Genomic DNA, 21208 nt, shown 5'->3' with positions numbered 1-21208 from the left:
CGTAACAGTAACCCTATCATGGCATGATTAAATTGAACACCAAATTGTTACAGTAAATGAAGAAACAAGTGGTTCCACTCTGACCGCTTCAAGGCAGCCGCAGAATGGAGGAAAGAGATCTTAAATTCGGGTACATTTGTAACATCCGACAATTTAAAATGAATATGAAGAAGCTTGAATTTGGAAATAGTCATTTTTGGAAAAATTTAAAATCTGGAAATTTGGCTAAGTGTGGAAATCAGTGAGTTTTTGGCCAACTTTGAGCAGTCATAACTCCTAGCTCAGGATGATCCAGGAGTAGTTCCAGTTATGTTTAGAAAGCCCTTGGAACGATCTTTCCAACGCAACTGAGTTTACTCGATTCCGAGTTCGTATGAGTAAGTTATGATCTTTGAAAGTTGGGCAGTTGGCAGGGAGTCCGTTCCGGAAATTTAAGGGCATTTTGGTCTTTTCACAAATCATTTCTTTTGAGGTTATATTGTGTGTTAGGCTGATTTTGGATCATTTTATCCCATTTTAAAAGAGAGAAAGCTAGGGTTCTTGAGAGTGAAGAAGAGAAGAAGAGGAAAAGAAGAGGAGAAAGAAGAGATTAACAAGTTTTCATCGTGGATTTTCGTCGGGGGTGATCCCTATCAAGGTATGTGAGTTCTTTAGTGTGGGTTGATCCTTTCCCCCACACACCAAGCTCATTTTATGATTTGAGAAAAGATTGGATTTGTTGTTGAAGTTGTTAGTTGTTGTTGAAGTTGTTAGTTGTTGTTGATGTTGTTAGTTGTGTTGTGGAAGTTATTGTTGGTTGTGGGACAGGATTTGGTTGTGTTCTTGAGCTGAAACCTATTGTATATTGAGGGATTTTATGATCCTTAGTGTTGGTTGGTTCATACCCCCACACACCAACTCGTTTTTAATTCCAAGAAAAGATCTATTTTGGTTGTTGAAGTTGTTGGTTGTGTTGTTGAAGTTCTGGCTGTTTTGGGACAGATTTAGTTGTGTTTTTGAGTGGAATCCACTGTATGTTGAGGGGTTTATGACCCCAAGTGTTTGGGAAAAGAACCTTTGAAGTTAAGAGGGTTTAGATTTGGCAACATGAAGGAGAAAAGTCAGGCAGCTTGCCTCTGTGAACAGAATCTGATCTGTTTTCAGAATTTAATTTCGAAATTTTCTTAAGTCTAGATGTCCTAAATTATTCCTAATCATCATGGGGTCCTTCCAAACACAATCATTACCCTTGAATTCATAATTCCAATTTAAGGAGAGTAAAGTTAGAATTCAAGTGAAGTTAGTTTCCAATTCAAGTGAAGTTAGTTTCCAAGTCAAGTCGAGTTAGAAGTCAAATGAAATTAGAAGTCAAGCTTAGAAGTTAAGAAGTTAGTTCAAGCAAGTCCTCCAAGCTTTTCAAGAGTCTTTATAGAACGTTTTAACTTCATTCTAAGGCAAGTTGCAAGCTAAGTAAAGAGTTTCAAGTTTCAAGTTTAGTAAAGAGTAAAGAGCATATAGTTTCAAGTCGAGTAAAGAGTATTGAGTTTCGAGTTAAGTCAAGAGTCAAGAGTTGAGTTCATTTCTCAAAAAGTAATTAGGGAACTAAGTATTTCCCAAGGAAGTTATAAGTGTTTTCACATCTAAGTTGAGAGGAAACAGAGATTTTCAAAAGAGTTTTGAGAAGTTTGAGCACTATCTCTTTTAAAAATAAAAGATGAGTTTTTCAAAAGAGTTTCTAAAATATGATTAGTATGACAAATCGAGTATGTCATCAATGTTTAAACAGTATGGTCTCTAGATATACCATCAATGTTTAAGCAGTATGAATATCCCGAGTCATCAATGATCATATTAAAAATATGGTTTTGAGATGTTCTTTTTAGAAAGAGTTTTTCAAGAGCCTTTGGGCTAAGTTTTGAGTAATTATCTCAACTAAAGAAGGATGTATTTAAAACACTTATGAGCTAAAGTATTTTTGGGAGTAGTCTTGAGCACCGAATTGGGGGAGCGTTCAAAGAACCCACAGCCCCCATAGAACCATGTTAGCCACCATGGGTAGAAAAGGATCATACGTTTTTAGATGAATCCTTTTCCAGATAGACTAGTGGATCCATTAGGCAGTTCAGGTCTTATACCTTTGGCCGGGTATAAGATGCTCTGGCAGCGTGAGGTCGATCGCTGTATCATCACTGTAGCTCTTATGTGATGGTTATCGGTTAGAGAACTCCCACAGCAGTAGAAAGACCTTGGTTCCTCGATAAGTTCTGCTTAGTATGGATGAGGGTATGGGACTTCATTCATGCATTGCACAAGTAGACTTTGAGAGGAAGCATGATATTTTCATGATATTATAAATATGATTTTTACGTCATGTTTTAAATAGTTTTACAAAGCTTTATATATATTGCATGTGCCTTATTGCTTTATATTAAGTTCAGTTATTGTTGAGTTGTACAGAGCCAAGGTAAGTTCTCTTTTGTATCCCTTTCAAGCTTAAGTTGTTGTTTAGCTTTCCAGCTCGCATACTCGTACATTCCATGTACTGATGCCAGTTGGCCTGCATCGTTTGATGATGCAGATTCAGGTACCCCGGATCAGCATCCTGCACGTCGTTGATCCAGCTAAGCACTCCAGAGTCAGTGGTGAGCCTCCTTGCATTCCGGAGGACTCAATTATTTTGTGTTCTTAGTTTTTGTTTTATTAGGATGTTGCGGGGTCTGTCCCAACATCCATCTCAGTATTTTAGAGGCTTCATAGACAGACAGTCAGTCAGTTAGTTTTGAGTCTCTTATCTATATATATATGTAAATATCCTATTTTGAGATTCAAGTTGCCTTTGCGGCCAGATTTTATAAGTTAAGTTGTTTTGTAATATTGCATTGCATTGAGTTATTCTGTTGAGTTAGGTTTCCGCTGAGTTAAGAAAGCCAGGCCAAGGGTTCGCTTGGGGCCAGAAATGGTCTCCGGGTGCCGGTCCCGCCCAGGGTGTAGGCTCGGGGCGTGACAACATTATTAAACTAACAAAAACTGTATCGTCTAACTTCATTCAAAAATGAAACTTGTATTTATAGAATTAAATTTACTCATTAAAGAGGTTCTACCATTTTCAAAAATTTAATTCTCTAAATAAATTAAGAGGATAATAGATGAAGAATATCATTTGTTGAATTGAACACCAACATTGTTACAATTAATGAAGAAACAAGTGGTTCCACTTTGTTCTGCCTTAAGGCGGCCGCATAATAGAGGGAAGAAATCTAAAACTCGATATAGTGAAACTCTACTTTTCTGCTTCTAAAGTAAAATATAAACTATATATATCGATCAACTCCTTAACTAAATTAAAGTGCACTGTGTTTTATACATTCTTATTAGTATAGTTGTTCATTAATGTGAGACAAAAAAAAAAGTGTAGTACATACATAAGTTGATAATGATCATATTCCCAAAAAATTCCCAGTTAAACAAAAACGAAAACAAAGAATTAATATTTCCGAATTCATTTTCTATCTTGCGAAAAATTGGTATTTAGCCATAAGGGTACTATGAAGAAATTCTTTTAATTAATAATGATTGACCCTTTTATTAAAAGGAAACAAATGTAACCAGATTAGAAGCCTACTGGACAAACTGGAGGGGAGCCGAGTTCGATGTATGCGTTAAAAATTCTTACATTGCTAATAACACGATTTATCATATATTGATTGTACATAATATAATACCAAATAAAGTGTAGATTAAAAACGTATACCAAATAAGATATTAATAAACAAAAAAACATAAATTATACATATGTTATTTTTACTAATGCATTTTATTAAACGATACCTTACTATCTAGAATTTTCAAAGCTCTAAATATAAAAATAAATAAATAAATAAACCCCTTTTTATTGACTTAAACTTAAATAAAAATGTCCCTTTCATTCAAATTAGAAAGAAGAAGAAGTCAAAGTGATAATTAATGTTTGGGGCTCCCTCGACAATTTCTATTAAAATCATATGTCAAATCTCTTAATTAGCATTGTTGACCTTTAGATTTTCTAATAAATGATCTATAAAATTATGAAGATTGATGGTAACTTAAATAACAAATCATAATATTGCATGATTACTAAAAATATTATTAGTGTCACTATAAATCCTAAGGATTTTGATTATTACCCACATATGTGCATGATCATTTGTTTTTACTGTTTGTCAGTTATATCAGAATGAAATTTTTGTTTTTGTATCGTTCTGTTTTTCATGATATACAATCCAAATAATGATTCAATCAGACAATCAGAAGTGATAAAACTTGAATAGCATTTTAAGGCAAAACTTTTAGATGAAAGCCTTGTTAATCTCCTTATTGATAGTTAATCAGAAATGTGGTAACAATAAAGACAGAAAAATTATGTCACTAATAACTTAAAGTCGAAGTGAATGATTAATATGAACCCATACAACATGTATCGAAACAATGAATTTAATTTTCATAGTAATGGATCTTTAAAGATTATTCAATAACCATGAAAAAACAGAGATGCAAAGCTTCATTATTTCCTTTCATGTAATTTAAGTTCAGATTAATCATACATACTGACTTTGACTTTAAGTCATCAATGACATGATTTTCAACTTTTATCCTTGGCTATCGATTGACAAGGATATTAACAAAATAGAAATCAGAGAGCCATGATTTTGAAACGAACACACACGTACTTTATATATTGCAATGACACAAAGATTCATAGACACTACATTTTATCCTTATTCATTTCATGCATAAAAATATAATATAATCTAACAAGAAATACACTACTCAATAATTTAATTGTTCATTCCACACCAACAAACATTTTGTGTTCCTCCAATGCTTGTATTGTGTTTGGAGAAAGGGAAATCTCAAAAATCATGCTCCCTTCTTCTAGCCCAGGTGACACATCAATTTTCCCCTCCAACATGTTTGACACCCCACCTCTCTGTGCAATTGGCTTTCCCCAACCAAAATCATACTTATTAAAATTGAATCGCGGAGAGTTATGCAACATAAAGTAATTACCTGGCAAATCACCTATTTTTAGTACCTCAGGATCCTTCATCCAAGTCTCGTATATGCACTTAAACTTTTCATGATCATGAGAAGCAATCATCTCATTTATTTGTAAAGCAGCCCATTCGAATCCCCCGTGCTCCAGTAGCTCCCCTGTCTTGACCGTTAGGGTAGCAGGGTACATTGCATTTCCAAAGAACCCTTCAGGTAAAGGAGGATTCAATCTTTTCCTCATGTCAATTGGTACCTCAAAAGTAGTCTCTTCGTTGTGATCCAGATTACGACAACGTATAACGGATTGCCAAATATGAGCCAACACAGCTTGAAGAGAAGATATTTTGGTGGTGTTCATTTCAACATTGGCCTTTGATTTTAGCTTGGCTATACTTTCTTTGGTAAAATGAAATATCTTTTGTTGCAATACTGGTGGATCATGTGTGCTATTGCTATTGATTCTTTCATTTGGTATGGAAATGCGATTAGAGAAATTGTCAATTTTGAAAGGGAATTCATCACGCTTCAAAAAGGGGATTTTTGATATGACATTATTAGAACGGGAAGATATCTCAGCCCAAGAACTATAAAAATGCCAAAAAGATGATCCGTCAAGTAATGCATGATTAGCTGTGCATCCAATGAAAATACCATCAACAAGCTCTGTTACTTGCACACCTAAAAATGGTTTGGATGTAGCCTCTATATTTCGAACTCCATTTAATGGGAAAAAATCACCTACCACATTAGGAACGCACTTTGATTGATCCAAGATGTCGTCAACTGTAACACCATCAGCTTTGGCATGACTGAATTGAACACCAGCATTGTTACAGTTAATGAAGAAACAAGTGGTTCCACTCTGCTCTTCTGCATCAAAGCGGCCGCACAATGGAGGGAAGAAATCTAAAACTCGTGATAGTGAAACTCTAAGATGATCAATCAAGGAAGTAGTATTGGTTGCTTTTGTTATATCTTTTATTTGTTGAGATGTAGGCATGTAACAGAGGACTCCACCTTGACCATACTCAATTTGAAGCTCAAAAATGTCCCATGGTGTCAACTCAATTATCTTACAATTATCGTGCTCTTGATTAATCAGACTCCGTCCAGCAGCTTTAACTGTCCATGTTGACATGATCGATACGTTCGAGGCCATAGCTTGAGATCTACAAATTACAGAGGAATTAAGATTACACGAATTGCAGTAAGATTGCTCTGTTTTCTTTTTAACATCCAACAATCATGCAAGCTTTGATTATTATATTGACAAAGTAATAGTATGAAATATGTAAATCAAGCTAGTTCAGTGATATACTATTTTAAGGAGCCGAAATAAAAACAAGTGAGCAAAAATCGAACAACAGATAACACAAATTTCTCATAAAAAACAATTATGTACAAAATTGAAGAATCAGAGTTCAACTACCCCATAAAAGAATCGACAAGTTTGAGTCTCACTTTGAAGTATAACTGTAACTCAAAAAGTTTCAGTTGATGGGGAGTTCATACTGAAGAGAAACTGTGCTTAAATAGAAGGGCAATCACTTAGAGGACGTCATATAACACACTATAACAAAAATAACTTTTAGCATAAATAAATAGACACATTAATAAAGATAGCTAAAGTCTTTACCGATATTAGTTAAGTGTCATTAGATTCAGAGTCAATTCCCTAAATGATTACCCAAGTTTAGGAATTGCCTTGAAATATCATTTATGTTTCATTTAAGACCAAAATATCACTCAACTATCACTATTTTCCTCCAAATATACTTGACACTCCAAAAGTGTCACTCTCTCCTAGTTGGCATGACATGTCATTAAAGTTTTTTTTTTTAATAATATACTAATTTAATTCATTAAACCCATTTAACTAAAATAATGATCATATTTTTTTTAAAGATTTATTAGTTTATTAAGAATAAATTTTCATACTTAAGAATCATTTATCATAATTAATTTTTTTAATTTTTTTATGTGATGATGAATAGTTTTTTAAAAATCATCATAATGTCATCAATTTTGAATCATTATAAACACATATATTCAAAAAATATATTGATATATAAATCACTTACGAATGTTAACTTACAGCAATTAATCATATATTATATAATGGATCAATAATATTAAGGATCAATTAACTACTAAAAAATAATTAATTGGGTGCTTTGAAATTCATATATACTTGCAATTTCTTTTTTTTGAAAAGAAAATAGAAAGTGAATAATATTTATATTAGAAAATAAATTTTGATCTGTCACGACCCGATTTATCAAGTCATGATGACACCTACTATAACCCGCCAGCAGGTAAGCCAACCCGTAACCCGAAACAACAAGTAATGGGTCTGAGGGTAGAAATTAAACAAGAGTAGGAAAATAGCAATATAAACAGGCGGAAGCAAACCAAAAACATATATATACAAATACAGATCCCTCCCAGAACCTGGAAGTCACTAGTACAGAGCTACTACAAATGAGTACAAGTCCCAAAACTGGACAACAGAGACTGGACTGTCTCGAAAGGAAAAAGACAAGTCTATATATACAGATGGAGACTGAAAAGTACAAAACGCCGTGTGCTCACTCCCGTCTCCGGATAAGTCTACTCCAAGCTCGATCAACGCTGGCTACTAGTGCTCGGACCTGCATCACAAAATAGATGCAGAGCGTAGCATGAGTACCAAAACAACAGGTACCCAGTAGGCATCATCGGCCGACTGAGCAAGATAAGCAAAAGTAAACTGAAATGCAAATAAAGGGTCACATCAAGTGCAAAGAGTAGTAAATGGGGGGTATGTACACGAGCGTACAGGCAACAAAGACAAGCAATCTAACTAACTCCGCCGGGCTCCCATAAACCCGACGGGTACGCTCGTGCACAATAAAAGAAACCACCTGCACGGACCCCCATAAGCCCGGCAGATGGACTGACAGTTGAAGTAAAATAATGGAGCTAGAAGGTCTATCACAATATTACCAATTTCCGGACTTGTAACTGAACCATTCCCAATCATATTCCAAGATCTCATTACGTCCCGGACTTTAACCGGAATCTCTCCAACCTCCAAAACCTCAACCTGCAGATGAGAGTAATCAAGACTAAACTGAAGCTTTAGTGAGGAATTGGGAATACACCACGTGCAAGCTGGACCACGGACTCGAACCGGGTACTATAGCTAATGAGTCAACCTATATGGGCTGGACCACGGACTCGAACCGGGTGCTGTAGCCAAAGGTCGGGCACGGGTGGGCTGGACCACGGACTCGAACCGGGTGCTGTAGCCAAAATCAGATCACAGGTAAGCTGGACCACGGACTCGAACCGGGTACTGTAGCTAAGCCTGGACATAAATGAGCTGGACCACGGACTCTAACCGGGTACTGTAGCTGAAATCAGATCACAGGTAAGCTGGACCACGGACTCGAACCGGGTACTGTAGCTAAGCCTGGACATAAATGAGCTGGACCACGGACTCTAACCGGGTACTGTAGCTGAAACCAGATCACAGGTAAGCTGGACCACGGACTCGAACCGGGTACTGTAGCTAAGCCTGGACATAAATGAGCTGGACCACGGACTCTAACCGGGTACTGTAGCTGAAACCAGATCACAGGTAAGCTGGACCACGGACTCGAACCGGGTACTGTAGCTAAGCCTGGACATAAATGAGCTGGACCACGGACTCTAACCGGGTACTGTAGCTGAAACCAGATCACAGGTAAGCTGGACCACGGACTCGAACCGGGTACTGTAGCTAAGCCTGGACATAAATGAGCTGGACCACGGACTCTAACCGGGTACTGTAGCTGAAACCAGATCACAGGTAAGCTGGACCACGGACTCGAACCGGGTACTGTAGCTAAGCCTGGACATAAATGAGCTGGACCACGGACTCTAACCGGGTACTGTAGCTGAAACCAGATCACAGGTAAGCTGGACCACGGACTCGAACCGGGTACTGTAGCTAAGCCTGGACATAAATGAGCTGGACCACGGACTCTAACCGGGTACTGTAGCTGAAACCAGATCACAGGTAAGCTGGACCACGGACTCGAACCGGGTACTGTAGCTAAACCTGGAATAAGTAAGCTGGACCACGGACTCTAACCGGGTACTGTAGCTAAGAATCAATATCCAACCATCCGTCGCGGGAAATATCACCAAACCGATTACCATAAATAATCCTTTTAGTCCGACCCTCATATACCCCAAATCGCCGAGGAAGTATCCAATAATGAGTAAGCTAGACCACGGACTTTAACCGGGTATTTGTAGCCGATATAAAAGCAGGGCATTATGGATACAAGGTCATAAGCTGAGTTACCGACTATCAGACTCAAGTCTGCTATATCAGTCTACAAGGAGCTAACCGTCCGAAACGACGTCGGAAAAAGTTCTACTGCCCAACGACATCCGAAATCTCGCAAGTCTATGGCAACACTAGTCTAAGCCTAGACTAAGGCCAAACATACTTCAAATCAATATTATCATATACACCACCAGATATGGCTATTCAATAATATCAAGAGACATGCTGTCATAATCCAACACTTTCCCGAAATAAGGTCTAAGGCAGGAATTATAGAAATTTAGCATGCTCGACACCCGAACCCCTCCATACTCAAGCAAATCAATAAACAATTGCCTAAACATGCTCAATCTCACGAGAGAAAACCATAGCCTACCTGAAAGCCGATCACGCGTGCTCCAACTCACGGTACCGGATCTTTTCCTCTCCGAACGGTCTCCAAATGCTTCCCCACTAACAAAAGGTTAATCACCTCGTCATTACGAATATATTGACACTAAAATTATATTTTTCGGAGACGGACCCAAAATCGGGTCTAAAACGGGATTGTGGGGCCCACACTTAGAATCTCAAAATCGAATCCGTGGAAACGTCCCAACTACCTTACTAAACTAATATCCCAAAATTTTAGCACAAACAGATGCCTACAACACCGCAAATCAGCCACAATAATTAAAAAGGGCAGCCCCTTGATCACCAATTTTCGGAAAAACGAGACCCTTTCAACCCAAACAGATTATACCACGACGATCCTTGCGAAAAACTCTACAAGTTAGCCCCAAGAATGACTTAAAACGGACTTACGATGATCAAGATCTCACATTTCAAAATTCAATAACAAAACCATCCGGAAATCACACTGGCAGTGGCTAAAATTGATTTCTTACCTCAAACGAAGCCTCCCCTCGCGTTTCCGAGATCACCGCTAGATTCCCCTCGAAATTCTCTTGAAGTTTGCCTTTTGAATCACTTAATTTGGACTCAAAATGAAGGATTAATCTCAAGTTGAAGTTGGATGAAAAATATGGACAAAATTCGTTTTTAAAATCTGGAAATTTCCAGATTTCACTCCTCTGCCACGTGTCGTCACGTGGCTCTGCCACGTCACCGCCGCGTCAAAATTTTACAACCCTTCAAACTTAAATTTCGATGTTTCGGACTCGTTCGGAGTCGGAAAAATACAAACCTTATATGGAATCTGATTGGAAACGATATTTCGGACTCAACGGTGAAGGCGGAATTTCCATTTGGAGCTCGCTTCGATGAAAAGTGGGTCCCACACCCAGTATCGTTTTGAACCAGATTCCACAATTGCCATCTAAAGCCTCGGGAAGTGAACAAAAGGTCGTTCTAGACCAAAATCAATATTCCGAAGCTAACCTAGCTGTCAGAATTTTCATCTGAGCACGACTTCCAAGAAGGTTGACCAAAGTCAACTTTTCAAGTCATTACATGATCTTTATTTATCAGTATATTAATCTCATATAATATGTATATTATTGAATTAAAATAGGCAATTCAATTAATTATTACTTGTATTTGATAAATTTGGGATGAGATAAGAATATATATTGGTGTTTAATTGTATGAGAAGTTAAAATATAATATAATATAGAATAAAACAATAATAAAAAATTAAATTAAAAAAAAGCTAAATAATAATTTTCTCTTTCATACTAACTTTTTTGTCAACCTTACAAATTTATTTGAATACTTTTATGAAAAAAAATTTCTTAAAATTTTCAAATAATTTACTTAGAAATTTTAAAAACTACCGGGTAATAATTGTACACAGAGATTTTTTCATTGAATTTTTTTTAGTAAAAATATATAAAGGAATTAGATTTTTTAATTTTTTTTATAATCTTCACAAATTCTCATGTAATTTATATATTTGTTTTGTAGAGACATAAGTTTAATGAATTAAATAGGTCTATTATTTTTTAAAATGAGATTTAATGACATGACGTATCAACTAGAATAGAAGGAGACTTTTGAGGTATTTAGTATTATTTTTTGATCAAAAATAAATATTATTCACTTTCTATTTATTTTTTAAAAATATTGTAAGCATGAATTTCAAAATACACAATTAATATTATTGTAATAGTTAATTGACCTTTAATATTATTGATTCATTAAACAATTTATGATTAACTGATGTAAGTTAGCATTCATGCGTGATTTGTATATAATTTTTTTTTGAATGTATGTGTTTATAAGTATTCAAAATTAATGATATTATAATACGTTTTAAAAACCTATTCTTCATAACATAAAAAAATAAAAAGTTTAATTATGATAAAATATTCTTAAGTATGAAAATTTATTCTTAATAAACTAATGTAACTTTTAAAAAAATAATATGATCATGGCTTATTTTAGTTAAATGAGTTTAATGAATTAAATAGGTCTATTATTAAAAAAAAAAAAAAAGACTTTAATGACATGTCATGCCAAATAGGAGAGAGTGGGGCTTTTGGAGTGTCAAGTATATTTGGAGGAAAATAGTGATAGTTGAGTGATATTTTGGTCCTAAATGAAACATAAATGGTATTTCAAGGCAATTCTCTAAACTTGGGTGACCATTTAGGGAATTGACTCTTAGATTCAATGCCGCTAAAAACTTTAGGGACACATACAAAGAGTGCTAATTGTGGTCAATTAATTGCCCCAAAACAACATTCTTGATATAGTGACAGGCAAAAATAAAACTAATTAAGAAATTGGAACCCTCATATTATAATGTGTTATGAAATGAGTATCAATATAAAATAGAGATAAAGGTCAAAAACACATTTAAATTATCCGTTGGTGGCCTAAGGCCAAAATCAAACTAGAGGCCTTAAAAAAAAATTATAAATGTTTTTATTTTAAATCTATTTTTCTAGATTTTTAGATGCAAAGTTGTTAATAATGTAACGACCCATTTGGTCGTTTTGAGTACTAGAGTTTTTTATTTCATAAAATACTTTCCGATAGATTTTACATGGGTATTTTGGACTATTCGTAACTACAATTATGAAATTAGTGGGGCAGTTTTAATAATTAAGTTAGTTGATGATTATAGAAAATAACATTAAAATTAATAATGGGTCACCTTCACACTTTTATAATTAGTCTTTAAATAGTTAGGTTAGTAAATAATCTGTGTAATTGCGCATATATGTATATATATTCTCATTCTGTTTATGTTATTCCTATGGTGTAGTTTGAGGTGCTGGCAGCCACTGGTTTCGTAACCAGTGGTCATCGTTAGATTTTATAATTCAATTATCACCTATAATTAAGTGCTGATACATTGAGATACCTAAATAAATATTAGGTATATGGTATTATATTAATACCATTAAAGTTACATTAAATGGAGGAATAAGATTTATCCTTAGGCTTGAATTTTAGGAAATTGATTATAGAATTGGGTGAGTTTTGGGTCTAGGCTAGACACATAGTAGCATGTGTACCTAGAGACTCATTAACTTACAAATTATGCATACTTGGTAGATTGGAAACGTTCGGAGGCATTGAGGAAAGGAAAAGCATTGGAGAAGTAGCTTGTCTGACTTCGGTTCTTCGGTGGAGGTAGGTTATGGTTTATTCTATTTGATAGACTCTTTATAGTGATTGATATGCATTGAGTGATATTGTGAAGTTCTCTATGTACTTGATTGTGTGGCTTGGTTGTGTGGTTTGTGATTGGTCTGAAATCCTGAGACCGTGAAATTTATAATCTTGAACCCTCTCTATCGAAGTGATGCCTTGAATAAAGAAGGCTTGATGAAATATTGTTAATAAATTGAAAAGTGGTGATAATAAATGATAAATTAATAATATTATTGGATTGGAGTGTCAAGTTTCGACACGATATTTTTGGATCAGAGTGTCACGTTTCGACACGGTATTTTTGGATCGGAGTGTCATGTTTCGACACGGTATTATTGGATCGGAGTGTCACGTTCCGACACGATATAATTGGATCATAGTGTCACGTTCCGACACGGTATTATTGGATCGGAGTGTCACGTTCCGACACGGCAACAATAAAGGAAAAAGATATTGAATTAACTTAATGTACTCAATCTCAAAGAACCCATTTCCCAAATGAGAGTGGTGTGGAGGCATGAGTCCCCATATGTGTGCTTGATATTGTGATTGATTGCGTACTTGCTTTAGTGTTGTTGTCCCTGGTTCATGTTGTTTGTTGTTTGTCACCTGTTAAGTGTCATAGTTGATTTTATACTATTATTCATTGTATATTAGTTTCTATTTTGGGTTGGCCGATGATACCTACTCAGTACATGTTGCCCCGTACTGAGCCCTACTTGTATTTTTCTTTGTTTTCCTTTTATGGAGTGCAGCGAGTGTACCAGCGACTTTGACTCGCCCTCAGCTCTAGCCAGTCTCATCATATCAGGTTCAAGGGTGAGCTATTCATTCGAGCTTGTGTGGGATTCTCTCGGTCATGACCTGATGTCCTTAGTTTTCGGACACAAATTACTTTATTTCATTTATTTCGGTATATTTGGAACTCTTAGACATAGTATTTGGAAATTAGATGTCCTTAATGTGATGACTTTCAGGTTTTGGGAATGACATATAGTAGACTATAATGAGTTTGTGTTTCTTACACTAATAAGATTTAATTTTCCGCATTATGGTTAGTATTTTGTAAGCTGGATGATAAATATAAGTTGGGGTTGAATTCATTGGTTAGCCCACCTAGGAGGTCAAGTGTGGGTGTCACTCACGACTCGATTTGGGTCTTGACAAACTTGGTATCAGAGCGTTAGGTTCGGTGATCTCATCACACAAGGACAAGTCTAGTAGAGTCTTGTGGAATGGTACGGGGACGCCTTTACTTTTCTAAGAGGCTATAAAACTTTAGGAAAACTTCATTCCTTCTTTCTTTCGTGCTACTACTTGAATCCAATTGGTATCTAGGTGATACAAATTGGTATATGAACTTATTCACTCTATTTCACATATGGTTAGTATTGGAGTATTAGAAGTTTAAATAGCAACACCAGAAAGAAAAGAAAAATGTGTCCTTGAGATGCAAAGCTATTAATAATTTTTGTGTAGTCAATCTCTTCTAATAATTCTTTTTCAATCGATAATATAGTCAAACCACTTAATCTTTCTTGAGACATTGTCGATCTTAAATAAGATTTTATTATTTTTAATTCTGAAAAACTTCTTTCGGCTGAGGCGATTGTTACGGGAATTGTTAACATTATTCTATAAGCAATGTAAGCATTTGGAAAAGAATCAAGTCTTTTTATTTGATTGAGTATCTCAATTAGAGTATTGTCTTCTATTTTTATGATTTCCCTTAACACTTTTAATTCAGAAAATAAATCTAAATCGTCAATATCAAAGTGAGTATTATGTTTTAAGGAACATTCAAGATTAAGACAATATTTTTTTAAATTCTCATCATCTAATGATCTCAATTTTTTCCCACTAAATAGAAAACCAAAAATATTTTCATATACTTCAAATTGTTCAAATCTATTTTGAAGTGAAAAGATGGCTTGGTCTACTATGTATAAGAAGTAATCAACTCTAAATGATTCTTCAAGAGATCTTGTGATTTCATTAGCAACATTCTCATCAAATTATTTTTTTCTATAAATTACACGTTTCTTACGAAATACAAGTTCTATATTCATCTCTAATGCAATTTCCTTAGCCGAAATCATAGCACTTGTAAATCCTTCTTCTCTATATGTTTTAAAAAAAGAAACTAAACCTCTGAATTGATCAATGGCGACATCAATATGCATATCTTTTGATTGTAAACTTTTGCTAATTGAATTTACAACAAATAATACATCATACCAAATAGTCATACCCAATAAAAATTCAAAATTTTCAAGCTCAAAAATTCCTAAACAATAGCTTCACTTTTAATTTTTGGATCATCACTAACTTCTTCTAATTTAAATAAAGCATCTCTTATTTGTGGAGTTTGAAACCTTATTGCTTTAACACTTTCAATAAGACTTTTTCACCGTGTTTGTGACAATGATTTAAGAGTTAAATTAGGTACACTGTCTTTTAAAATTTTCCACCGCTTAGGACGAAGAAAAAAGTGAATATATACGTTGTACCAAATCACAAAGTACCAAATTTAGATTTTGACAACCACATGGTGTATAAAATGATCTAGGATTTATATCAAGAAGTCTTTTTTGCACTCCTTGGTGTTTTCCTTTCATATTAGACTCATTATCATATCCGTGTCCTCTTAAATTATCAATATCAAGTCCAATACATTTTATTTCATCTAAAATAACTTCAAAAAGACCTTTTCCACTTGTATCACCTACTTTTAAGAATTCTAAGAAATATTTGGTGGTTACATTTATTGGAGTTGCCGAAATATCTACACTCCGTATTATAAAAGACATTTGGTCTTGATGACTTGTATCTAGCGTGCAATCAAGTATGATAGAGAAATACTTTGTTTTTATAACTTTTTCAATAATCTTGTTCTTAATTTCACTTGCCAATAAATTTATTAATTCATTTTGTATAATATGTCCAAGATAATGATTATGAATTTCATCATGTTTGATTCGTCGAATATGTTCTTGCATAATTGGATCAAATTCTGCAATGATTTCAATAAGACTCAAGAAATTTCCGTTATTTTTTGATAGATTTTTTCATTTTCCCCCCTAAACGCCAAATTATTTCTTCCAAGAGTTTTTATGACAAAAATAATTCTTGACAATACATTTTTCCAATGTTCTCTATCTCTATTAATTTGGTCTTGAATGTTTTTATCGATTGTTTTATTATTACGCACTAAATCAATCCATGAACTCATATAAATAATATGTTGGTTAGTTGTTTCATGAGTTCTAAGCTTAGTAGTAAGATTTTTCCAATCTCTACTACCTTCATTAGCTAATTTATTATTCTTTGCATTAAAGGTAGTATTAAATAACTTACAACAAAAACAAAATACCTTATTCAAATCTTTGGAATAAACTTACCATCTTCTTTCGTGTCTTTCTCCATTTGCCAACTTTTGAAAATAATATGTAGTAGAAAAGTGCCTTAAAAATTTATCCTTTGGAAAACATGTGTCGGTAATTTTAATTGGTCCCTTTTCTACTAATAAGTCTCTTAACTTTGTATCAACAATATTCCATTGACTAGGATCATAGATATTATTAGGAGTATGATTATTTAATTCATTTATAAGTTCTTGATTTTCTTGGGAATCTACATCCGACTTTTCACTAATTTCCTCTCCTTCTTTTTGGTTTATATCATTATCTAACTCAACTTCAACTAAATTAGTAACTTTTTCTTCTAAAGAGCATTCCCCTACCTTTTTTTATTTAATTTTAACATTGTTTTCCAAAAATTTATCAAGAGCACCTTTTTGAGATTTTATCAAGTTATCAACTTTTCTTTTTCTTTTAAGTTTTGAATGACCGGATTCATACTTTCTAGTTGACATATTAAAATCTAACAAATATTTTAAACACTATTTACAATATCAAATAAAAAATATAATAAACATAAGACACAAAACAAAAATAATATTAGAAATTAGAATGATATTACCGAATCCAAAAGCTATGAAAACTTGATTTCCAAAAATCAATCGGACTGTTGGAATATAGTTTTCTCCAAATTTAAAATACAAACTATTAATAGAACAAGTAATTTTTTAAACTTTGAATAAGAGAGAGATGTAAGATTAGAAAAGAGAAAGTGAGAAGAAATAGAAGGGAGGAGGATAGAATATATAAAAATAAAATAAGGTAAAAAAAAAAAAGATAACTTGTACATTAAAAAAAAAAGTACACAACTTTTTATTGGAAAGTTAAAAAGTCATAGTCATATCTATCATACTATCACTTCATTGAGCCGTTTTGCATTTATTGTTTTAGTTCTAACAAAAAAAAAATTAATTTAATCCTTTCTAATTAACTAAAAAATGGGGCATTTGCATTTATTGTCTTAGTTCTAATATTTTTTTAAAAAAATTTAATCCTACCTAATTAACTAAAAAAATTGGGTCCCCTAAAATTTGGGGCCTAAGGCCAAGGATTTTTTTTAAAGCCTTACCAGTCACCTCTGCTTTGTTTGAATTTCATACCTAAACTATTGAGAGTAGAGCCTTCAATATGGGCTATGCCCGTTGGGCCAGCCTGGCCTAACATGTGATCTGATAGGGCTGGGCTACGATTTTTAGCCCGACTTGAATAAGTCTGTTGATTTGTAGGGCCTAAGAAATATGGATAGGGCCGGCCCGTGGGCCAAATAAAAATTAATTAAAACATAAAAATAAAATAGAGTATAAAAATAACAGGAGTCTACACTCAAAATTTTTTTAAAGTTTGAAATATTACAATTTAAATACAAATTATGTTTATAAAATATGTACTACATAAAATTAAGTTGCTAAAATTTCTAGGGAATCACTACATAGGGCATAGCCTATGGAATATTATCATAGTTTTTGTGTTTATTATGATCATTGGAAAACAATTAGGTTAATATTTCTATTTAGCTATTTATATTTTTACTTAAAATGAAACTTAATAAATATTATATAGATAATTTTATTTGTGTATTTGATTAACAAGTAGTAACACTAGTGGATATTTATGATAATATTTTTTAATTATAATTTAATTTAAAAATTATAAAAAATATACTTTTAGGAAAAGAGGGCTGGCCCAGCAAAGCCCGTAGCCCACACACTTGTGGGTTGGGCCGACCATTTTCTGGCCCACATAAAAAATGGGCTGGCCCGACCTGGCCCGTCAAATTGCAAAGCTTGTATGGGTTAGCCCAGATGGGGTGGGCCAGCCCATATTAACACCTCTAATTGAGAGAGTGAGTTTCATACCTAAGCTATCACTTGCTAGTTTGAGAAATACACATCTCTCTTTTATTACATTTTCATCATGATGTGTGTAATACACTCTCTTTTATTTAAATAAATTGTGTTATGATCTTTTAGCAATCGTGATGTACCATAAATAAATGTTATTATTAGTACTATAAGAGAGAGTTAAAAACAGTCTTTGTTTCTCTTCTTTTTACTCTTGCTTTTGAAGTATTTGAGATCCATCTCGTTGATTATATGCAGGTTTTAAATGGCGAGACTCTTCGCAGATGCGTATTCAGGCTTTCGGAAGGATGGGTGCATTGTTATCAAAAGATGCATTTAATATATAAATTTGATTGATTTAAACTTTTAGCTCTTAACACTGAATCGATAAATTTTAAAAATTATAGGTCCAAAATATATAATACTATTAGTTTTAAACTTTTATATACACATACGATTTAATTATATAAAATTTTAAAGTGCTATATTTCTTTTTTCGAATTTCCAATATAACACACTTGAAAATTTTGAAAGATTAAAATAAAAAACAAAAAGAAAAATTAATTAAAATGCCAAAAGTATTACAATAGGCCGGTCAGATAAGATATGAGTGGATTGAAAATGAGTTTGATTAAATTTTTTTAAGCCAACAATAATAGACGACAAACGACATAAAAATGAAATGGACATTGCTCTAAATTGCCCGACACAAAGAAATAGTTTGTCTAGAAAAAATCGATCATAAGAGAAATCATTGTTATGAGGCAATTAATTGTGTTGTAGAGGCCATAAACTTTGGACTAACAGAAAGTTATTCAAAACATATCATTGAAATGTATTTTGTTGTTGAATTAAATTAGGAAGAAGCCAAATTCCAAATCTATAAGAGAAGATTTTGCTTTGAAAGTCGATGCCCAAGTGGTTCCACTCTGCTCTGCCTCAAGTGGCCGCACAATGGAGGAAAAGAAATCTAAAACTCGAGATAGTAAAACTCTAAATATCTTCCTTCTTCTAAAGTAATATAAACTATAAATATATATTTCTATTTAATTTTTAATTAAATAATATATATTTATATAAATATCAAAATTATATTAAATTATAAATTTTAAATTTTAAATTTAATTTTCTTAAAATATAATATCAAGTTAAACGATATCATATAAAATGAGATAAAGTTAGTATAAACAAATAGTACTTTTCATCTTTCAACAAAAAAAAAAAAAACCGTGTAGTACGTCTTAGTCGGAATAGTAGGTAAATATATAATAGGAAGTGGCCAACTATTTTATGTGGTGCAACAAGGCAGGCCCCTTACTGAGAATCCTAAGCCACCGATGTACGGACGAAGTTACAGCCTCTTTTTAATTTTTATATTTTTTATACTTCTTAAACTATGATCGAAATTTCAGAGATACATCTAAACTTAACTAGGGTTTTATTATCCCACAGAACGCATTTTTTCCGTTTTTTTTTTGCACCTTTTATGTTGACGTGATACCTTCAACTATCCAAGTTGGTTGTCTTTTACAGACCCGCCTACCACGTGTGTAAATATTATTTTCTTTTTAAATATTTTATTTTATTTTTAAAAAAAATTATTTTTTTCTTAAAGAATTTTTTTAAAAAATATTCTTATTTTCTTTATCTTGTATATAAATTAAGTTAATACACATTTTTTTTTACCTTCATTCACTTTTTTCTATTGTTTTTTTATTTTCTTTGTCTTTCGTTTTGATTTGATTTCAAATTTAATTCCAAATGTCTTGTGTTTAAAATAAGTTAATTTTGAACGAATATCAAAATAAGTGAAGAAAATCAAATAAATATAAAAAAAATAATTAAAAAGTTAAAATTAAAGGACACTTTTAAATTTTAATTTTTTTAAAAATACCCATAATGTTGATTAATTAAATTAACCAATGGACATTAATTAATCATTAAGTTTTCTAATGTTGGTAAATTTCATATTTTCAAGGCTAATAACTCTCAAGGGTAAAACAGGAAAAATAGTGTCATTTATACATTAATTTTATGAAATGACAAGTATTAAAGTACATCTATTTTTAATAAGGACGGCATATAAATATGAATACAAGAGTATGTTGAATTGAAAACTACAATACAAAAGAATAAAAGAGTTTGATTTGAAGGATTTTCACTTAAAATAGAACTCTAAAACAAAAGAGTTTTAGTTGATGAGAGTTGTGCTTAAATAGAAGGGCAGTCACTTAGAGGAGGTCGTACACTTACTGAGCAAAAAAAAAGGCAATTGAAAAATTGGAGCCTCGCACTAATAACATGCTATGAAATGAGTATCAATACTAAAATCAAATATATATAAAAGTAGGTAGCTCCTAACTTCAAAGTTAGATTTTCATTTTCCCTTTTTTAGATCTTCTTTTGTTTTTTGGAATTTAAGTAAAAAGAAGTCCAAAGGTCATAACTTTTTAATAAAGAACCATGTCTTCTCTAAGAATTCAATGACTATATTGATATATAACTATACGTCTTCCATAGAGATAACCCAGGTAAGGTTTTTTTTTTTTTTTCAGAAATCAAAGATTTGTTCTTTAATATTGATCAACTTTTGCATTTGTTTATTATCAATATCTTAAAATTGAAAGAATTTTTTATATTGTTGCTCGCTGTTTTCTCTTGTTTTTTTTTTTTGGTCTTCTTCGTGAACATCTATATATATGGTTATATTCTTTTCTTGTATTCAGATTTTTTGGAATAATGTTTTGTCCACTTAACTTTGAAGAACCATGTGATTATATTTTTTTATTTGTGCAGGTTCTATATTGTCACGATCCGAGTCTACACCTTGGACATGGCCGGCACTCAAGAACCATTGTTGGTCCCCAAGCGAACCCTCATCCTGGCTGACTACAAGCGAAAGACTAACTTACGCATGCAAAAGCTTAAAACTGAAATAAAATTCAATAAACTCAACTTTTGAAACTTTAACTCAAATGAACAAAAAAAAACAGTGAATACCAACCAATAAATATCGA

General features: G+C 33.0%; 1 protein-coding gene and 1 long non-coding RNA gene across 3 annotated transcripts; both read right to left on the bottom strand.

Moving 5' to 3' along the window:
* Nucleotides 1-4764: 4764 nt before the first annotated feature.
* On the bottom strand, nucleotides 4765-6513 carry LOC125847688 (uncharacterized acetyltransferase At3g50280-like). Of its 2 annotated transcripts, none has more exons than XM_049527348.1 (2): nucleotides 6472-6513; nucleotides 4765-6179 (listed from the first exon to the last, which is right to left on the bottom strand). In XM_049527348.1, the coding sequence occupies exon 2, from the start codon at nucleotides 6167-6169 to the stop codon at nucleotides 4802-4804; it is 1368 nt and encodes a 455-aa protein (XP_049383305.1). In that variant the 5' UTR covers nucleotides 6170-6179; nucleotides 6472-6513; the 3' UTR covers nucleotides 4765-4801. The 2 variants fall into 2 exon arrangements, with proteins under 2 accessions (XP_049383305.1, XP_049383304.1); XM_049527347.1 differs by having other exon boundaries at nucleotides 6440-6507.
* Nucleotides 6514-7576: 1063 nt separating this feature from the next.
* LOC125847690 (uncharacterized) lies at nucleotides 7577-10341 on the bottom strand. Its single transcript, XR_007444460.1, has 3 exons — nucleotides 10216-10341; nucleotides 9705-9781; nucleotides 7577-7661 (listed from the first exon to the last, which is right to left on the bottom strand). It is a non-coding gene; the product is annotated as an uncharacterized LOC125847690 (long non-coding RNA).
* Between the last annotated feature and the right edge of the window lie 10867 nt (nucleotides 10342-21208).

This window comes from Solanum stenotomum, chromosome 12, assembly GCF_019186545.1.
Source record: "Solanum stenotomum isolate F172 chromosome 12, ASM1918654v1, whole genome shotgun sequence".
In the NCBI taxonomy this organism is placed as follows: domain Eukaryota; kingdom Viridiplantae; phylum Streptophyta; class Magnoliopsida; order Solanales; family Solanaceae; genus Solanum; species Solanum stenotomum.
This window is presented reverse-complemented; position numbering and strand designations above follow the sequence as displayed.